This window comes from Trichomonas vaginalis, chromosome IV, assembly GCF_026262505.1.
Source record: "Trichomonas vaginalis G3 chromosome IV, whole genome shotgun sequence".
Taxonomy (NCBI): Eukaryota; Parabasalia; order Trichomonadida; family Trichomonadidae; genus Trichomonas; species Trichomonas vaginalis.
Window position 1 is genome coordinate 7,940,615 of NC_067206.1, and position 18,052 is coordinate 7,958,666.

At 28.5% G+C, this 18,052-nt stretch overlaps 3 protein-coding genes across 3 annotated transcripts; 2 read left to right on the plus strand and 1 right to left on the minus strand.

Moving 5' to 3' along the window:
- Positions 1–5,983: 5,983 nt before the first annotated feature.
- On the minus strand, positions 5,984–8,541 carry TVAGG3_0049630 (ribosome binding protein-1 family; the record flags this gene model as incomplete). Its single annotated transcript, XM_001301503.2, has 1 exon — positions 5,984–7,849. A coding segment is annotated over one exon (1,866 nt), but the record flags the coding sequence as incomplete, so codon positions are not given.
- A 1,034-nt stretch (positions 8,542–9,575) lies between these two features.
- On the plus strand, positions 9,576–9,839 carry TVAGG3_0049640 (associate of C-MYC AMY-1 family; the record flags this gene model as incomplete). The annotated part of the gene is made up of 1 exon (XM_001301504.1): positions 9,576–9,839. The coding sequence occupies one exon, from the start codon at positions 9,576–9,578 to the stop codon at positions 9,837–9,839; it is 264 nt and encodes an 87-aa protein (XP_001301505.1).
- Positions 9,840–10,195: 356 nt separating this feature from the next.
- On the plus strand, positions 10,196–12,527 carry TVAGG3_0049650 (meiosis-specific crossover protein Msh5 (MutS-like protein); the record flags this gene model as incomplete). The annotated part of the gene is made up of 1 exon (XM_001301505.2): positions 10,196–12,502. One exon carries the CDS (start codon positions 10,196–10,198, stop codon positions 12,500–12,502), a length of 2,307 nt encoding a protein of 768 aa, XP_001301506.1.
- Positions 12,528–18,052: the final 5,525 nt, after the last annotated feature.

Here is an 18,052-nt window from a genome sequence, read left to right on the forward strand (position 1 = left end):
TAATTCTAACTAATTTTTTGTCGATAATGTATTTTATTATTTTGTATCTTTGATGAGAAATTGCAATTGTAAGAAAATCATCTTCAGCATTTGGATCAAAATTGTGACAATATATAAGTAAATTCTGGAAAATCTCAAGATGTCCAAGCCTTACGGATCTAAAAATAGGAAGGTCATTATTTGATGAATGTAGAGATGGGTCTGCATCATTTTGAATTAAATAATGGATTATTTCCCAATTACCAGAAGAAACAGCTAGAAGTATACAATTTTGATTTTCTTTGTCTAAGTCTGAAAGTGAAAAGCCTTGAGATACTAGATGCTTAATCATTTCAAAGTTTCCGCTTTCACAAGCTGTTAAAACGGCATTTCTCCCTGTGATTTCGTTAGATATTTTAGCATCTAAGCCATTTTTAATGAGAAAATCGAATATCTTTGTGCTGCCACTGATTGATGTGCAAAGAACTGCATTGTCTTTATTTTTGTTAATTGCTGTTTTGTTGCATTTGTTGTTGATAAGAGATTCGACAAGATTGTAATTGTTCTTCAAACATGCAGAGAGAAGGATTGTGTTTTGTTGATCATCAACGATTTCTGATAATCCGATTGTACATGCAACTTTTATTGTCGATTCATCTTTCACATCTGCTCTCTGCGAAAGGAAATTATAAATATCATCAAATTTGTTTTGAATTTGGAAGATATCTAAGAATCTATTGATCAACTCATCATTTGTTTGATTTGAATGAATTTTGTCACAAATAATAGACAAAAATGATTCATATTGTTCATATCTTGCTTTGACTATTTTCGGATTCCTTCCATCAAGTTCGTTGATCTTTTTCTGCATTTCTAAAACATAATTCTGATACTTCTTGTAGGATTCATTCGAAGTAAGATCCAATAACGTATTCATTACTGAGGATCGAATCATTTCAGCATCAAATTTATTGATATAATAAGCAAAATAACTGCAATCTTTGATCAACGCAATCAAGAAGTCATATACTTTATCAACTTTGTTTTCATCTTGAAAATATCCGAGTTCTTCACATTTTGAAATGATTTTATCGATGAAATCTTGATTGCTTAATATGTTTTCGGAACCAATACGACATAAATCAATAAGTTTTGATGGTTCTATTTCCGAAATATTTTTCGCTATGAATATGATAATGTCATCTAGTTTTTCATTGTAATTCTTTCGCGATTTTCTTATAAATGAAAGGACTTCTTCTATATTTTTTAAGTTTATTTCATCTCTGAAAATAAGAGTACTATACCAATCGAAAAAGTCTTCAATCTCGAGATCTATGCCTATTTGATATATTTCTTTCAGAATATCTTCAGAAATTTCGATAGAAACTTTGTTTTTTATAAAAAGTTGATAAAAGATTTTAAATGTTTCATCACTGACTCCTTTTAGTTTATATTCTTCAATGTTTTCTCCTTGCATGTAGTCATTCATAACTTTCCTGCTATATGAACACAATGTTTTAAAAGGAACTTCCATTTGATGATTTCCATCGCTGATTTTGATCTTTTTATCATCCACAATACTATTAAATTGAAATTGCTTAAATGCTCTTCTGGCAACAAATTCGGGCATCTATTAAAAATCCAAAATAAATTGAATACTTATCAATTCAAAATTTTTAGAGATTCTTTATTTTTAATAGATTTATAATCCCGAAACAATTTTAAGCGATTCATATTCCAATATATTCAAAATATTTTTCTGAGAAAAGTTCAGAAAAGTTTGTATTATATTTATAATTGCATCGCTAATAATGCAAAAATATATTTATTAAATAAGCAATTATTCTTTAAAATATAATTACTGAAATTACGATTATTTTTTATTCAAATACGAAATTGTATTGGATGAAAAATTTTGCGTAATTTATAGTTTTCTAATTAATTATTTGCGTATAATGTACATTTATTAATAAAATTTGTACTCTTAGGCCTTATTTAAGCTGATTTTTTTACTAATGTCAAAAGAAATTCATTTTGATTAGTGTCAGATTCTTGAAAGATTTGGGTCTATTTTTCCTTTGAAATTCTATTATTTCAAGAGAATTGAGATTCGAAAGATATGATTTAGCTAAATATTTATGTTATTCGTTAATTCTAAATGATTTTTTGTCTAGAATATATTATCATTATATTGGATCTTTGATGGGAAATCGCTATTGTAAGGAAACCATCAATTGTAAATGGAAATTTTAGAAAACCTCAAGATGTCTAAGCATCCTCTTTGATAAGTAAAATTCTTTGAATTTTGATATATTAATTGGATAAATCATTAGTTAAGTTAATTTTATTTCTATTTCTTTATGAAAAATAATAAATATACTCATTAGGATGTTAAGATCAAATAAATATCTATAACAATAGGCTGGACATGTGTGTATTTCAATTGAATAATATGAAATAGTGTAACTTTTGAGTATATCCGAAATTGCAGCAGGAAGGGAAATTCCCAATGGGAAAATAAAATTTCGTAAATTATTTGAGTTAGTAAAAGCATATTGATTAATATAAGTGATTTCATTTTGAAATATTAGCGAATTTATATAAGATTGGTATGAGAAAGATTGGTCTCTAATGATTTTAACATTTTTTGGTAAATAAAATACTTTTGCAGTTCGAGCTGATGGATAATGTACTATTTCCTCGAAATTTTTTGTGTATAATACACCATCTAACGAAGTAAAATATGGATTCTGTTCATCAACAAATATATTTTCGAGCGATCTCAATGCATTGAAAGGATCCAATTCATTGATAATTTTGACGGACTTAGGTAAGAAAATTTCTTTAATAGGAGCATTGATGATTGGGTCATCTTGTATTTCAACAATTGTGTCAGAAAGAGTAACATTTGTTATAAAAGAAGAATCAATACACTGTGTTGATAAAATTCTACAACTACTGTCAATAATAATTGTTGTATACTGACTTTCAATAGCTTGTTTCTCAAGAATTCCGTCAGTACATGATAATGTTTTTACATTTATTGTAGAACTAAATGAATTTTGGAATCAATAAAAAATTTATATTTTGTCACTTTTTAAAATAAGATCTGACATTTGCTCTATTTAAAAATGAACAAATAGCATATATAGTTGTTGGATCAGGAGAATTAAGAATGTTTAATAAGCGCCAAGATGTTGTTTGATTTAAAGAATAAAAAACGAGGAATTCGAATATTTCTTCAAAGATTACAAAAAAATTGAAGATAAATTAACACTTTTCCAAACATTCTTCATTCTTTCGTTCTTTGCAAAACCTCACAGATACGGTGTCTATAGAAGTTTGAACTGAGTCAAGTCATTTTCTTTCACAATCACTTCACCGATCACTTATAAATACTTCAAATTTATATGAAGTTCATGAGAGAGTATTGAAGTATTTGCCATATAAGAAAGTTCCTCAAGACAATGTTAAAGACTCTGATAATTTCAGATCAATGCAATTGCAAGATGATAAACAATAATTTGATGATGATTGTTCCGAATCCAGAAGAATTCTTGATTTTTGATTTATTTTATTCATATAGAAATCAATTATTTTTTGCTTATGATTATTCTTTATGAATTCAGATACTCTCAAAAAAATTGAGATTCATAAATTTACGAGATGAAAACTAGTATTTTAGTATATTATAAACTTAGCAATAATAATTTACTTACAATTTGGATTAATGAATCAATATAAATATTAGTATAATTAAAGTCGTCATACAGAAGAAAATTTTTCGATATTTTGATCTTTTAAATAGCCATGAATCAATAGTTATTTTGCTGTCCTTATTTTTACTAGATTTTGATGATTTTGGTTGTTCTGTGTCGGATGTTTGTGATTGAGTTTGATTAGAAAATGTTGATTCATTTTGATTTATATCAGCAGGTATTGATTCATTTTGATTTATATCAACATGTGTTGATTCATTTTGATTTATATCAACAGATGTTGATTCATTTTGATTTATATCAGCAGGTGTTGATTCATTTTGATTTATATCAACATGTGTTGATTCATTTTGATTTATATCAACAGGTGTTGATTCATTTTGATTTATATCAATAGATGTTGATTCATTTTGAATTGTTTCAGCAGGTGTTGATTCATTTTGAATTGTTTCAACAGATGTTGATTCATTTTGATTTATATCAGCAGGTGTTGATTCATTTTGATTTATATCAACAGATGTTGATTCATTTTGAATTGTTTCAGCAGGTATTGATTCATTTTGATTTATATCAACAGATGTTGATTCATTTTGAATTGTTTCAGCAGGTGTTGATTCATTTTGATTTATATCAACAGATGTTGATTCATTTTGAATTGTTTCAACAGATGTTGATTCATTTTGATTTATATCAACAGATGTTGATTCATTTTGATTTATATCAACATGTGTTGATTCATTTTGATTTATATCAGCAGGTATTGATTCATTTTGATTTATATCAACAGATGTTGATTCATTTTGAATTGTTTCAACAGATGTTGATTCATTTTGATTTATATCAACAGATGTTGATTCATTTTGATTTATATCAACAGATGTTGATTCATTTTGATTTATATCAGCAGGTGTTGATTCATTTTGAATTGTTTCAACAGATGTTGATTCATTTTGATTTATATCAACAGATGTTGATTCATTTTGATTTATATCAACAGATGTTGATTCATTTTGATTTATATCAACAGATGTTGATTCATTTTGATTTATATCAGCAGGTGTTGATTCATTTTGATTTATATCAACAGATGTTGATTCATTTTGAATTGTTTCAGCAGGTATTGATTCATTTTGATTTATATCAACAGATGTTGATTCATTTTGAATTGTTTCAGCAGGTATTGATTCATTTTGATTTATATCAACAGGTGTTGATTCATTTTGAATTGTTTCAACAGATGTTGATTCATTTTGATTTATATCAGCAGGTGTTGATTCATTTTGAATTGTTTCAACAGATGTTGATTCATTTTGATTTATATCAGCAGGTGTTGATTCATTTTGAATTGTTTCAACAGGTGTTGATTCATTTTGATTTATATCAGCAGGTGTTGATTCATTTTGATTTATATCAACAGATGTTGATTCATTTTGAATTGTTTCAGCAGGTATTGATTCATTTTGATTTATATCAACAGATGTTGATTCATTTTGAATTGTTTCAGCAGGTATTGATTCATTTTGATTTATATCAACAGATGTTGATTCATTTTGATTTATATCAACAGATGTTGATTCATTTTGAATTGTTTCAACAGATGTTGATTCATTTTGATTTATATCAACAGATGTTGATTCATTTTGATTTATATCAACAGATGTTGATTCATTTTGATTTATATCAACAGGTGTTGATTCATTTTGATTTATATCAACAGATGTTGATTCATTTTGATTTATATCAGCAGGTGTTGATTCATTTTGATTTATATCAACAGATGTTGATTCATTTTGAATTGTTTCAGCAGGTATTGATTCATTTTGATTTATATCAACAGATGTTGATTCATTTTGAATTGTTTCAGCAGGTATTGATTCATTTTGATTTATATCAACAGGTGTTGATTCATTTTGATTTATATCAACAGATGTTGATTCATTTTGATTTATATCAGCAGGTGTTGATTCATTTTGATTTATATCAACAGATGTTGATTCATTTTGAATTGTTTCAGCAGGTATTGATTCATTTTGATTTATATCAACAGATGTTGATTCATTTTGAATTGTTTCAGCAGGTATTGATTCATTTTGATTTATATCAACAGGTGTTGATTCATTTTGATTTATATCAACAGATGTTGATTCATTTTGATTTATATCAGCAGGTGTTGATTCATTTTGATTTATATCAACAGATGTTGATTCATTTTGAATTGTTTCAACAGATGTTGATTCATTTTGATTTATATCAACAGATGTTGATTCATTTTGAATTGTTTCAGCAGGTATTGATTCATTTTGATTTATATCAACAGATGTTGATTCATTTTGATTTATATCAACAGATGTTGATTCATTTTGATTTATATCAGCAGGTGTTGATTCATTTTGATTTATATCAACAGATGTTGATTCATTTTGAATTGTTTCAGCAGGTATTGATTCATTTTGATTTATATCAACAGATGTTGATTCATTTTGAATTGTTTCAGCAGGTATTGATTCATTTTGATTTATATCAACAGGTGTTGATTCATTTTGATTTATATCAACAGATGTTGATTCATTTTGATTTATATCAGCAGGTGTTGATTCATTTTGATTTATATCAACAGATGTTGATTCATTTTGAATTGTTTCAACAGATGTTGATTCATTTTGATTTATATCAACAGATGTTGATTCATTTTGATTTATATCAACAGATGTTGATTCATTTTGATTTATATCAGCAGGTGTTGATTCATTTTGAATTGTTTCAACAGATGTTGATTCATTTTGATTTATATCAACAGATGTTGATTCATTTTGATTTATATCAACAGATGTTGATTCATTTTGAATTGTTTCAGCAGGTATTGATTCATTTTGATTTATATCAACAGGTGTTGATTCATTTTGATTTATATCAACAGATGTTGATTCATTTTGATTTATATCAACAGATGTTGATTCATTTTGAATTGTTTCAACAGATGTTGATTCATTTTGATTTATATCAGCAGATGTTGATTCATTTTGATTTATATCAACAGATGTTGATTCATTTTGATTTATATCAGCAGGTGTTGATTCATTTTGATTTATATCAGCAGGTGTTGATTCATTTTGATTTATATCAACAGATGTTGATTCATTTTGATTTATATCAGCAGGTGTTGATTCATTTTGATTTATATCAACAGATGTTGATTCATTTTGAATTGTTTCAGCAGGTATTGATTCATTTTGATTTATATCAACAGATGTTGATTCATTTTGATTTATATCAACAGATGTTGATTCATTTTGAATTGTTTCAACAGATGTTGATTCATTTTGATTTATATCAACAGATGTTGATTCATTTTGATTTATATCAACAGATGTTGATTCATTTTGAATTGTTTCAGCAGGTGTTGATTCATTTTGATTTATATCAACAGATGTTGATTCATTTTGATTTATATCAGCAGGTGTTGATTCATTTTGATTTATATCAACAGATGTTGATTCATTTTGAATTGTTTCAGCAGGTATTGATTCATTTTGATTTATATCAACAGATGTTGATTCATTTTGAATTGTTTCAGCAGGTATTGATTCATTTTGATTTATATCAACAGGTGTTGATTCATTTTGATTTATATCAACAGATGTTGATTCATTTTGATTTATATCAACATATGCTGATTCGTTTTGATTAGCGTCAGATTTAGTAGATTCCTGTGCTTTATAATTGCTTGAAAAAATTGGGTCAATCTTCTTTATGGTTTCTATTTCTTCAAGAGAATCGCAATTCGAAAGATACGATTTAACTAAATTTTTATGTTTTTCTTTAATTCTAACTAATTTTTTGTCGATAATGTATTTTATTATTTTGTATCTTTGATGAGAAATTGCAATTGTAAGAAAATCATCTTCAGCATTTGGATCAAAATTGTGACAATATATAAGTAAATTCTGGAAAATCTCAAGATGTCCAAGCCTTACGGATCTAAAAATAGGAAGGTCATTATTTGATGAATGTAGAGATGGGTCTGCATCATTTTGAATTAAATAATGGATTATTTCCCAATTACCAGAAGAAACAGCTAGAAGTATACAATTTTGATTTTCTTTGTCTAAGTCTGAAAGTGAAAAGCCTTGAGATACTAGATGCTTAATCATTTCAAAGTTTCCACTTTCACAAGCTGTTAAAACGGCATTTCTCCCTGTGATTTCGTTAGATATTTTAGCATCTAAGCCATTTTTAATGAGAAAATCGAATATCTTTGTGCTGCCACTGATTGATGTGCAAAGAACTGCATTGTCTTTATTTTTGTTAATTGCTGTTTTGTTGCATTTGTTGTTGATAAGAGATTCGACAAGATTGTAATTGTTCTTCAAACATGCAGAGAGAAGGATTGTGTTTTGTTGATCATCAACGATTTCTGATAATCCGATTGTACATGCAACTTTTATTGTCGATTCATCTTTCACATCTGCTCTCTGCTAAAAGAAATTATAAATATCATCAAATTTGTTTTGAATTTGGAAGATATCTAAAAACTTCTTAATAGAAATTCCATTTGCTTGATTGGATTGACTTTTTTCGCATGCAATTGAAACGAATGATTGGTAATTGGAGTTTTCTGTTTGAATTACAAATGGATTTCGATTAAGAGTCGAATTTAACCTGTTTATCATATCTATAATTTCTATGTGGTGTTCTTTATACTCATTCTTCGTGACCAAATTCAATAGATTGCTCATTCCTGATGGTTTTATTTTCATAATATCGATCTTTTTAATTAAATAACCAAAAATGTTGCAATCGTTGATTAATTCAAGCAAAAAGTCGTACAAATGATCGATGCGTGCTTGCATTCGAAAATAACCAAGTTGTTCACATCGAGATATTATTCTATCAATGAAATCCTTGTTATCACGCAATTGATGTACGCCAACTCTGCAGAATTCAATGAGTTTTTTAATTTCGATATCAAAAAATTTTGTACCAATGAAATTGATTATATCTTGTAGAAATTCCTTGAGATTAATTACATGGTTTGGTAATTCTATCTGATTTTCTTGTGATTTTTTGATAAAAGTCAGATATTCTGTAATTTTATCAATCGAAAGCTTTTTCATATCAATTTTGGAAGAATACCATATTATGAAGTCCTCGATTTCTAATTCAACACCCACATGATAGAGATCTCGTATAACTTCATCATTTGGATTTTTGATTGCACATTCACTTTCTGAAAATAGTTGAATAAGTATTTCAAATATGTGATCACTGACAGTATTTATCTTGATTTCTTCTAATGGCTCTCCTCGCAGAAAATCTTTCCATACTTTTCTGCTGAAAACGCGTACTAGCTTTAATGAAATCATCTTTTCATGTTTTCCATCAGTCAGTTTGATTTGACTATCTCGATTTATATCTTCTTTGAGTCTTTTGTGAGCACGTTCAGCTACTAACACAGACATATTTTGTTTAATATTGAGTTTGAATGCCTCTCAAAATTCATTGTGAAAAATTTTATGAAAATCTATGTTATTTCCATAATAAAGGTGCAGGTTGAGAGTCAAACTCTCGATTGAAAAATCATAAAAATAATGAGGTGGTATTTTATTGTTATTTGAATTCACCTCATTTGTGATAGAACTTCTTTTTGGCTCAAGATGTCGCAGTTTTACATTAAAACGTATTAATGATATCAATGTTTATTGATCTAACTTTTTGGTAGAGAAGATTGAATGTAAATTTCTATATAGCTTGGTTTCATATGCAACTATGATTGAGTACTCATAATTATGTTTGATCTGATCTTAATGAAAATATCATAAGATAGTGTTTTTGGAGTGTGAGTCGGTAGACCCTAAAAAACGTTTTTCATTAATTTTCATGGATAAGAAAAGGGAACTCTATAAAAGATATTTAGACGAGAAACATGTAATGGATACTCTTTCCAAGATCATTGTTTCACTATATGAACTACAAGAAAAACCAGAAGATCCTTTGCAATACATTCAAGACTATTTAGGTAGTTCAAATGGTATCGACATGCCAGCAATCCGTACTGAAAATGCAAAAATGGCAAAACGCATAGAAGAACTCAAAGAACAACTCGAAAAATTACAAGCAAAGAATAATGAAGGAAAAACCTAGCTTTAAATGAACAGTTACTTGTTCCATTTGTAATTACTGCCATATTACGTAAAATAACTGTATGTTTTCCCATTTTCAATTTACATTTTTACTATGAACTAACATCCTTCTCTCAAAAGAAGTAAGTCTTATCATACTAGTATAAATCTATAATGTCAAGTGATCATATACGATCTTTGCGAATTCCATTGATAATTTAGATTTCAATTTGTAGCAAAATCGAATTAATTAGATCGGAATATGCAATAAATAGAGATTACTAAATATAATATGAAGATTACAATAATAAAATCTAGAGGTGAACATGAAAAAAAGTGACGCACATCAAACTTGAATGGGAAAATTTTTCATTACATATGGAAGGAGAAGTGCAGTCTCAGGACATTTTAGCGATCTCCTTCAAGAGCCAAAGCTATGGATTCGTGTTTTATACAACCCGCGATGGCTCAGTCTCAATTTCGGAGTCAAATTCCGCAAATTTCGGAATGAATTTCGAAAAAATTATTCACAGATATAATCCGTCCATCATTTGTATGCAGCCAAACATAGATAACGCCATTGCCACTATCATTAAAGACGTCAAAGATACAGAAATCCAAGTTCTCGAGCAAAACGATTTTAACTACCAGAATGGCATTGATTCCATGGCCCAAATACTCTTTACAGTTCCATCAGACGAACAGGATTCTGTCCGCCAGTCTGTCCTTTCCGGAATTGTTAATCTCCAGTCAAAGCCAATCGTCGCTGCCATCGGAGCTCTTGTAAACTTCACAAATAAAAAATACCAAAGTCCACCTATCGTTTCCGTGTTTTCCATGATGGAAATAAGCAATGGATTAGTTCTCAGTTCGAAAGCAATGTCCGATTTGCAGATAATCAAGCAAGAACTACATCCTTCCATTCATCAAATGACTTCCATCAAAGAAGGGGTGTCACTTTTTACTTTACTTAATCGTTGTTCCACAAAGATGGGTAAAGACAGATTGAAAGACTTGTTCACGAACATACCAAATGATATCAACCAAATAAACCAGAGACATGATATCTTAGAAGAGTTCACAAAGCCAGAATTCCATCCAATGGTAAATGAACTTGTTAACAAGATGAAAAACGTGACAGATGTTACAAACATCATCCAAAACGTGAAGAAAGGAACAATGAAAACAAAACTTTGGTCATCACTCGCAAAGTCTCTCTCGGCTGCTGCAAATTTTTGTAAATTTACTTTACAAAATACGTTACCAGAAAACCTGACACGTCACTTTTCCATTACTGATAAACTTGTCAATCTTTTAGAGAGTTTATCGCAGCAAATAGAGATGACAATTGATTTTTCAAAGGTTGCAGAAGTTTACATCAATGATGATTACGATCAAGAGTTAACTCGATTGAGGAAGATTTACAAGAACTTGGATAATCTTCTCAACGAAAAGGCAGTTGAACTGATAGATGATCTCCCCCTCAAATCTCCAATTCTATCGTTAAGTGTCGTATACCTTCCACAAATCGGTTTTCTGACAATGTGTCAAAAAGAAGGTCTGAAAAGAGAAGATTTGCCAAACGGTTATTTGTTATCTTTCGAAACTGACAGTCACTTTTACTGCAAGAATGAGATGATGAACGAGCTTGACAGAAACTACGGAGATATATACGGAGATCTCCAAAAGAGAACGATAAAAATAATTGTCAAGCTTTCAAATAGAATTTTAAGTCATTCTCATGAACTGTCAGAGCTTTACAAGTTCATTGGCGAAGTTGATTTATATTGTTCTCTTGCAGTTGTCTCTGTCGAAGGACATTGGATCAGACCAACATTTTCTGATAAAAATGAGATGAAAATTGTTGGCGGAAGACATCCTTTACTTGAAAAACTGACACCAACTGATTTCATTCCAAATACTATTGAATTTGGTAGTGACAAACCAAAGATAATAGTGATAACTGGTCCAAATGGAAGCGGCAAATCAGTTCTTCTCAAGCAAACGGCAATAATTGTTTTCCTTGCAAGTATTGGTTGTTTTGTTCCATGTCAGTTTTGTGAGTTACCTCAAATTGACAAAATCATCCCTGTTTTCCACAATGGAGGTGCTTCTGAACCTTTTTCGAGTGGTTTCTATGATGACTTGAAGATGCTCAGTGAAAGCATCAGGAAATCAACAAATAGAACACTCATCTTGGTCGATGAATTCGGAAAGACATCAAATAAAGATGATGGGGCATCTCTTTTGGCTGGTTTCATCAGATCAATGTCAGATAGAGGTGAAATGTCACCTTTTGTCATTATATCCACGCATTTCAGGGATATTTTGAAGGAAAATGTGATTGACAACAAACTGTTCATCAGAATGACGATGTCTGTTGATTGTTTGTTGTCGAAAGACGAATTACTTTTCCTTTACAAAGCTGTTTTGGGAGAAGATGAAAAATCTTTCGGATTCGAATGTGCAAAAAGAGGTGGATACCCTCCAGAATTAGTCGAAAGAGCAAAAATCGTCTGCAAATCTCTGAAAGAAGGAACTGATGTTCCTGAAAATCCTCTAATTGTCGACAGGGAAATGGATATGAAAATGAAAAGAGCTTTGAAGATTTTCTTCGATTGGAATGAAAACTCAGACCCAAGAGCTCTTATAGCAACAATCGAAAGCATCTTCTCTGATCATTGAACAATAATTTTTTTTAACTGATTTGATAAACAATTTATTATACTGATTAAAAAATGAATTTTTGACCAACTGGACAGGAATTATCTAAACTAATCTCGTGTTTGATGAGTAATGTACGTAATTAAGCACATGGTTGTCAGAGTTCGAACAATCAAGAAAGCAGGCAAAAAAACTCTATAAGGGCTTGAAAAGTCTTTTTTTTTCAGCAAAATTTGAGCAGATATGTATATGTATACGATTTATGCTAAATATTAATTTGCGATCAATTCAACGTTATCGGAGCGATTATTTCTTTCGGGAAAAAAAAAGGATTATTCGTCTGGAAAAGTGACAAAATTTACACTTTTCCGACGTTTTTTCAGGGGAGCGAAGCGACCCAAAAATGTCGGAAAAGTGTAATTCTTAGGTATATGATTATTTTTGCCTTTAATGCCGAACAGCATTTAAATCAAAAATAATCGTATGTTTGAGAATTATCATTTTCGTCTGGGATTCCAATGTAATGATATCTACTTGAATTGCAATGCATCTATTAGGAAATTTTGGTGAAAATAAATTGAATAGTTTGAGTTTATGATTTTGACTTCGTTAAAAAAAATTGACTCGAAAATCACAAAAAATGAAACATTTTGAAGTTGGAGCTAGAATGATAACATGCACAAGTAGCTATTAAATAAAGTTGTGTATGGGCGGATGGCGCTTAAATTAATAGAAATAGAGTCTGAGTTCTATAATTCAGATGTCAGACGAAAATGATAATGCCCATGCCTAAACAAATTTTGTCCATCAATCAAGTTGGGCAATTTTTTAAGGCTTGAATGGGATGATTTTTATGGGGCAGATCTTTCCATTACACAATATGAAGGCGAAACAACAAATCTTTTAAAAACTGATCAAAATTACTAAGTAAAGCGTTGCCTCTTTGCCGAAAATATTAAATCAAGTGCTATCAATTTTCAAACTTCGAAAAATACAACAAAACTATTAGTTGATACTTCCCAATTTTTAAATTGTAGTAATTCCAATAACGGGGAAAGTTTATACTTCTCCAGAGAAGGTGAATGTGTCCAAGATCGAATAATAAGTGACTCATCAAAAGTAACATCAAAATGGACTCAAGGAGTTCATTGTTATTCAGATGTTTCAGATAAAGAATCATTCCAAAACAAAATTGTTTCATCTTCAATTACTAAAAGTGGAGAAAATAACTTAGGAGATGTAAATATTTACCTAAAAAATGGAAAAATTAATTTCATAAATTCAAATATTTCTCATTCAAAATGCTATGCAAGAAGTGTTTCTTGTTTTGATTGTTATTTATCTGATTCAAAAGTTTTATTTTCTATATTTTATGATAATAAAGATAATACTCCAAGTAGTTCTGCCCCTGTTTACCTTACTAATTCACCATTATCAACTATTCTATTTGAAGCAACAAATTTCCAAAATATTACTGATTTTTGTTTAGTTTATGCAGATTCTTCTCCAACAAATATAACAAATTGTTGTTTCTCAAATAACAAAATTTCTAATTATGATTTCTATGTATATTATGCCAAAATTACAGTTGATAGATGTTTCATTGATGAAAAAGATCCAAAAACAAAAGATACAGTTGAAATAACTAACGAAATCAAAGATACATCTAACACAGATATTTGTAAAGTATACTATGAACTCGAATATCAAATTCTTGATATCAATAAAAATAAAGATAAAAATAAATTTAACACAGAATATTTTGAAAATATTGACAAAGCTCCAAAATATATAAAATTTTCAATCATTTCTACAAATTTAATAAACTTCACATTAAACACGTAAATTTCATTTTTCTGAATATTATAACTTCAACAATATGTTTAAAGGTGCTAAGTCATATCTTTGTATCTGTGTGAAGATAGTTGGATTTGAGGTTCTGATTTAAAATTCGAAAGCTCCTTAAGAGATGTCAATGACTGTCTTTTGATACTGTCTATCCCCTAATTATATTTGAAATAAGAAGCCCAAACTCCTACTTGGTAGATGGCATGGCATTTCAATTCAAAGTTCTTAATATTTTTAAGGCTTCTTTCCGACCAAACGGTCTGTATCGGCCTTCATTTCACATTCTTTCTGGAGATGAGGATTTTGATACCTCAAAAATAAAAAATTTCAAAAAAATACAACTTGGGTTCTTTTAAATGCTTGTTGGTAGGGCATTAATACTCCAGAGTATGAGGTCCGAAGTCGCTGGTTTTGCTCAAAATTAAATTGCATTATCCAAAATTTGACCGAAAGCATGTAACTCAAGAAGTATATTACGAAAATATCTAGAGAATATATTCAAACCTATTAATTTATTTTGTATTCCGAAACCAATAAGACGTTACATTTTTAAAAATTAGATTCAAAAGAATAGACGAAAAAATAAACAGTACCAATTCAAAAGAATGTTACAAACAAATATTTGTTCAATATAAAAAGTATAATTACTTGAAATTAAATTTCAAATTTTTCAAATACCCTCTATTTCCAGGAATTACCATTTAAGGTTATTTTTTGCATCAAAAAAATTCAATTTTAGCATGATTGAAGTATTATTTTTAAAAAATAACAATAAAATATTAATTTATACAACAGTGTTATATATCCCTTACATTTTTGTAGCAAATGGAGAGGGTAACGGCGTCGAAATTGCAGAATTTCAAATCTCCTTATCTCAACGAATACAAGAGGGATGGGACTGAAATTAGGCTATTTTAATAGGTATGAGGTATCAAACATTTTCACTGATGAAAAATTGAAAAAGCTGATTTCAGCTTTCTAATCATACCTTATATATGAGGTATCATATCAAAATACTGATATGTTATTACTTTATGTGGCCACCTGAATGTTCTCACAATTTGTTTGTATAGATATAAATAATTATAATTAAATTTAAAATTAATCTTTTATTCCTAAAATGAATTACTTTTTTGACATTTTTAGAACTTTTATATTATGAAGTGAATAATCCCAATTGTAGAAATGATAAGGATAAGAAATTGATTACTAAAACAATAGTATTTCAAAGTGTTATGATGTTTAATGTATTTACATAGATGTGGATAAACGAAAAATATATTTTAATTCGAATAAATTGAAAAATCTATTTCAATCTTTTGCAAGGAAAAGGCTAATGCACATGTATTTACTAAAAGAATGGAGTATTAATGATATAATCAACAAATCCTGCATTTATTTTGATAAATATTCATTTTTTAAAATTTTGACGAATTCGAGGTCTTGTTTCGGTTCGAATTCGTGAAAAATAAATATTTTCAAAATTTGATAAATGATATAGTATCATCATCCAAATAGAATGCTTCTATTATGCTTTTTATTGATTTATTTCTATTTTATTGGGATAATCAGATTTTCCTTTGAGTGTGAATGATATACTTTTGTCACAGCACTAAATCATATAAAATGTGCTGAATTTGTTTCCGCTGTTTATTTTCAATCTAATCTATTCTAATAGTAGTTTTCATGCGTTCGAAGTTTCAACAAAAAAGTCTATGAATACTCAAAATAATTGATTTTTATATCATTAAATATAAGGGTTTCGTTTTGCTAAAATTGTCACTTTTATAGCATATTTGTTTTTGGATGTTTTGCGAAACCAAAAAAAAAACTATGATATACAATGTGTGTGTAAAGAAAATACTTTATTTACTAGTTAAAAAATCATTTGGTATTGATCAAGTTTTTTTTCTGGATAAGATATTATATGGATAATTGGATAGAAAATACAATTATATAATCTTGTACCTGGTTTAATTAAGCTAATTGTCATCAGAAACTTGTAATTTTTATGAATTTCAGATTTTCTTTTCATTACTGCTTTTCTTAATAGGTCAAGTTCTTATTTACGTTATAAAGTATGATATTTACAAATATCAAGTTATCGTGTTTTTTGAGAAATTATAAGAAACAAACAAAAATGAAAAAGATAGGAATAGCAATGAATAGTGATGTGGGTATAGAAAATGTAAGAGATATGAATGCAAAGCAATCAGTATTTAGGATATTGACCATAGATTTCGAAAAAAAAAATGCTGCATATTGAGCGAAAACTATGATTATATTATAAGGCTGTCATTTAAAGCATAATGAAACTATTCCCTTTTCATTTTAATCGAATAAGATAGTAAAGATTTTTGAATTAGCTAGAAACTGATGAGATGTTTTCACAAATCAGATTTTTAATCTCTATAATGCATAATTCACTCAATATCTCAATTTTGATATTGCGAGATATTTTTGCTATCGGTTTCGCAATTTTGACACAATAGCAAGAGGGTTCTATAAGCATTATTATCAACGTAGAATCTGAATATCATATCAGAAAATGTCGCAAATCTAACATTTACCCGACCAAATAGCAAAAATAATTGAATACTTTTCGCAAAAACTTTAAAAATCGATAAAAATATGAAATATAGATATTAAAGAGACTTTTTATATAATATTCATAAAGATTTTCCAAAAATATGATACCGCAAAATTAAAAAAGTGACGTCTTGAGTGGAGTCAAATGTCGAAATTGCTAGCTAAATGTTTTTTTAGCGAAATTGCGTATTGTACGTTTTTTTCGCAAAACGAAACCCTTATTAAATAGTATTTTTAGTGGAGAACAAAGCATATTTTAACGTCAGCCAGGAATTACCGTTTTACCAAAATTTTTGTTTTTGAGCAAAAATTTTATCATAAAAACACTCTTTATATCATAAAAATGCTATATTATAAAAATCAAAAATTTCAACTTGCAATCAAATCATATTAAATCTCATGTCTCATATTTCCATACAAAGTACAAAATCATAAAATTCAATATCTTTTCTATCCTATCCTCTTTTAAAATGCTTCGAAAATGTCTATATATGTCGAGATATAGAAGCTTTTTTAGAAGGTGGGAAAAAAGTGACGGTAATTCCTGGAAATAGAGGGTACTAATAAAGTTGGCCTATGATCTTCTAATTGAATGCTGCAAACAGATTCAAAATCTGTAATGTGAATATTTTTTGCATCATCTAGATATACAAATACATCTTCTTCATCATTTTCGAATCTAATATAAGGAACATAGTGATTTCCTATTTCGTATGATAAGATATCTAGCATAAGGAATGCTATAATTTACTTTATTATGATTTTCTTAATTGATATAAAAACATTATTTGCCAAAACATTTATTATAGGCTTTTATGAATTTCATAATAGAAATTCAACTTGAAAAGGCAACGGTCCCTATATCAGTTTAATCAAATTTAGACTTTTTTCTTATCAGTATATATTTTCATGATGATAAACTAAATTCTTTTAGAATAGCATGTGTTCCCTCTGAAAATACTTAATTGAAATCCTTTTATCCAAAAATTCATCAACAAATTAAATTATGAAGATTATCAAGTGAAAAACTTTTGATTGACCATAAATTTGCATACTACACTTCCAATCAAAACATTTACAATCATTCTTTTTCAAATTCAAATTTGGATTTAAATAATTCCTGTTTTTCCATGT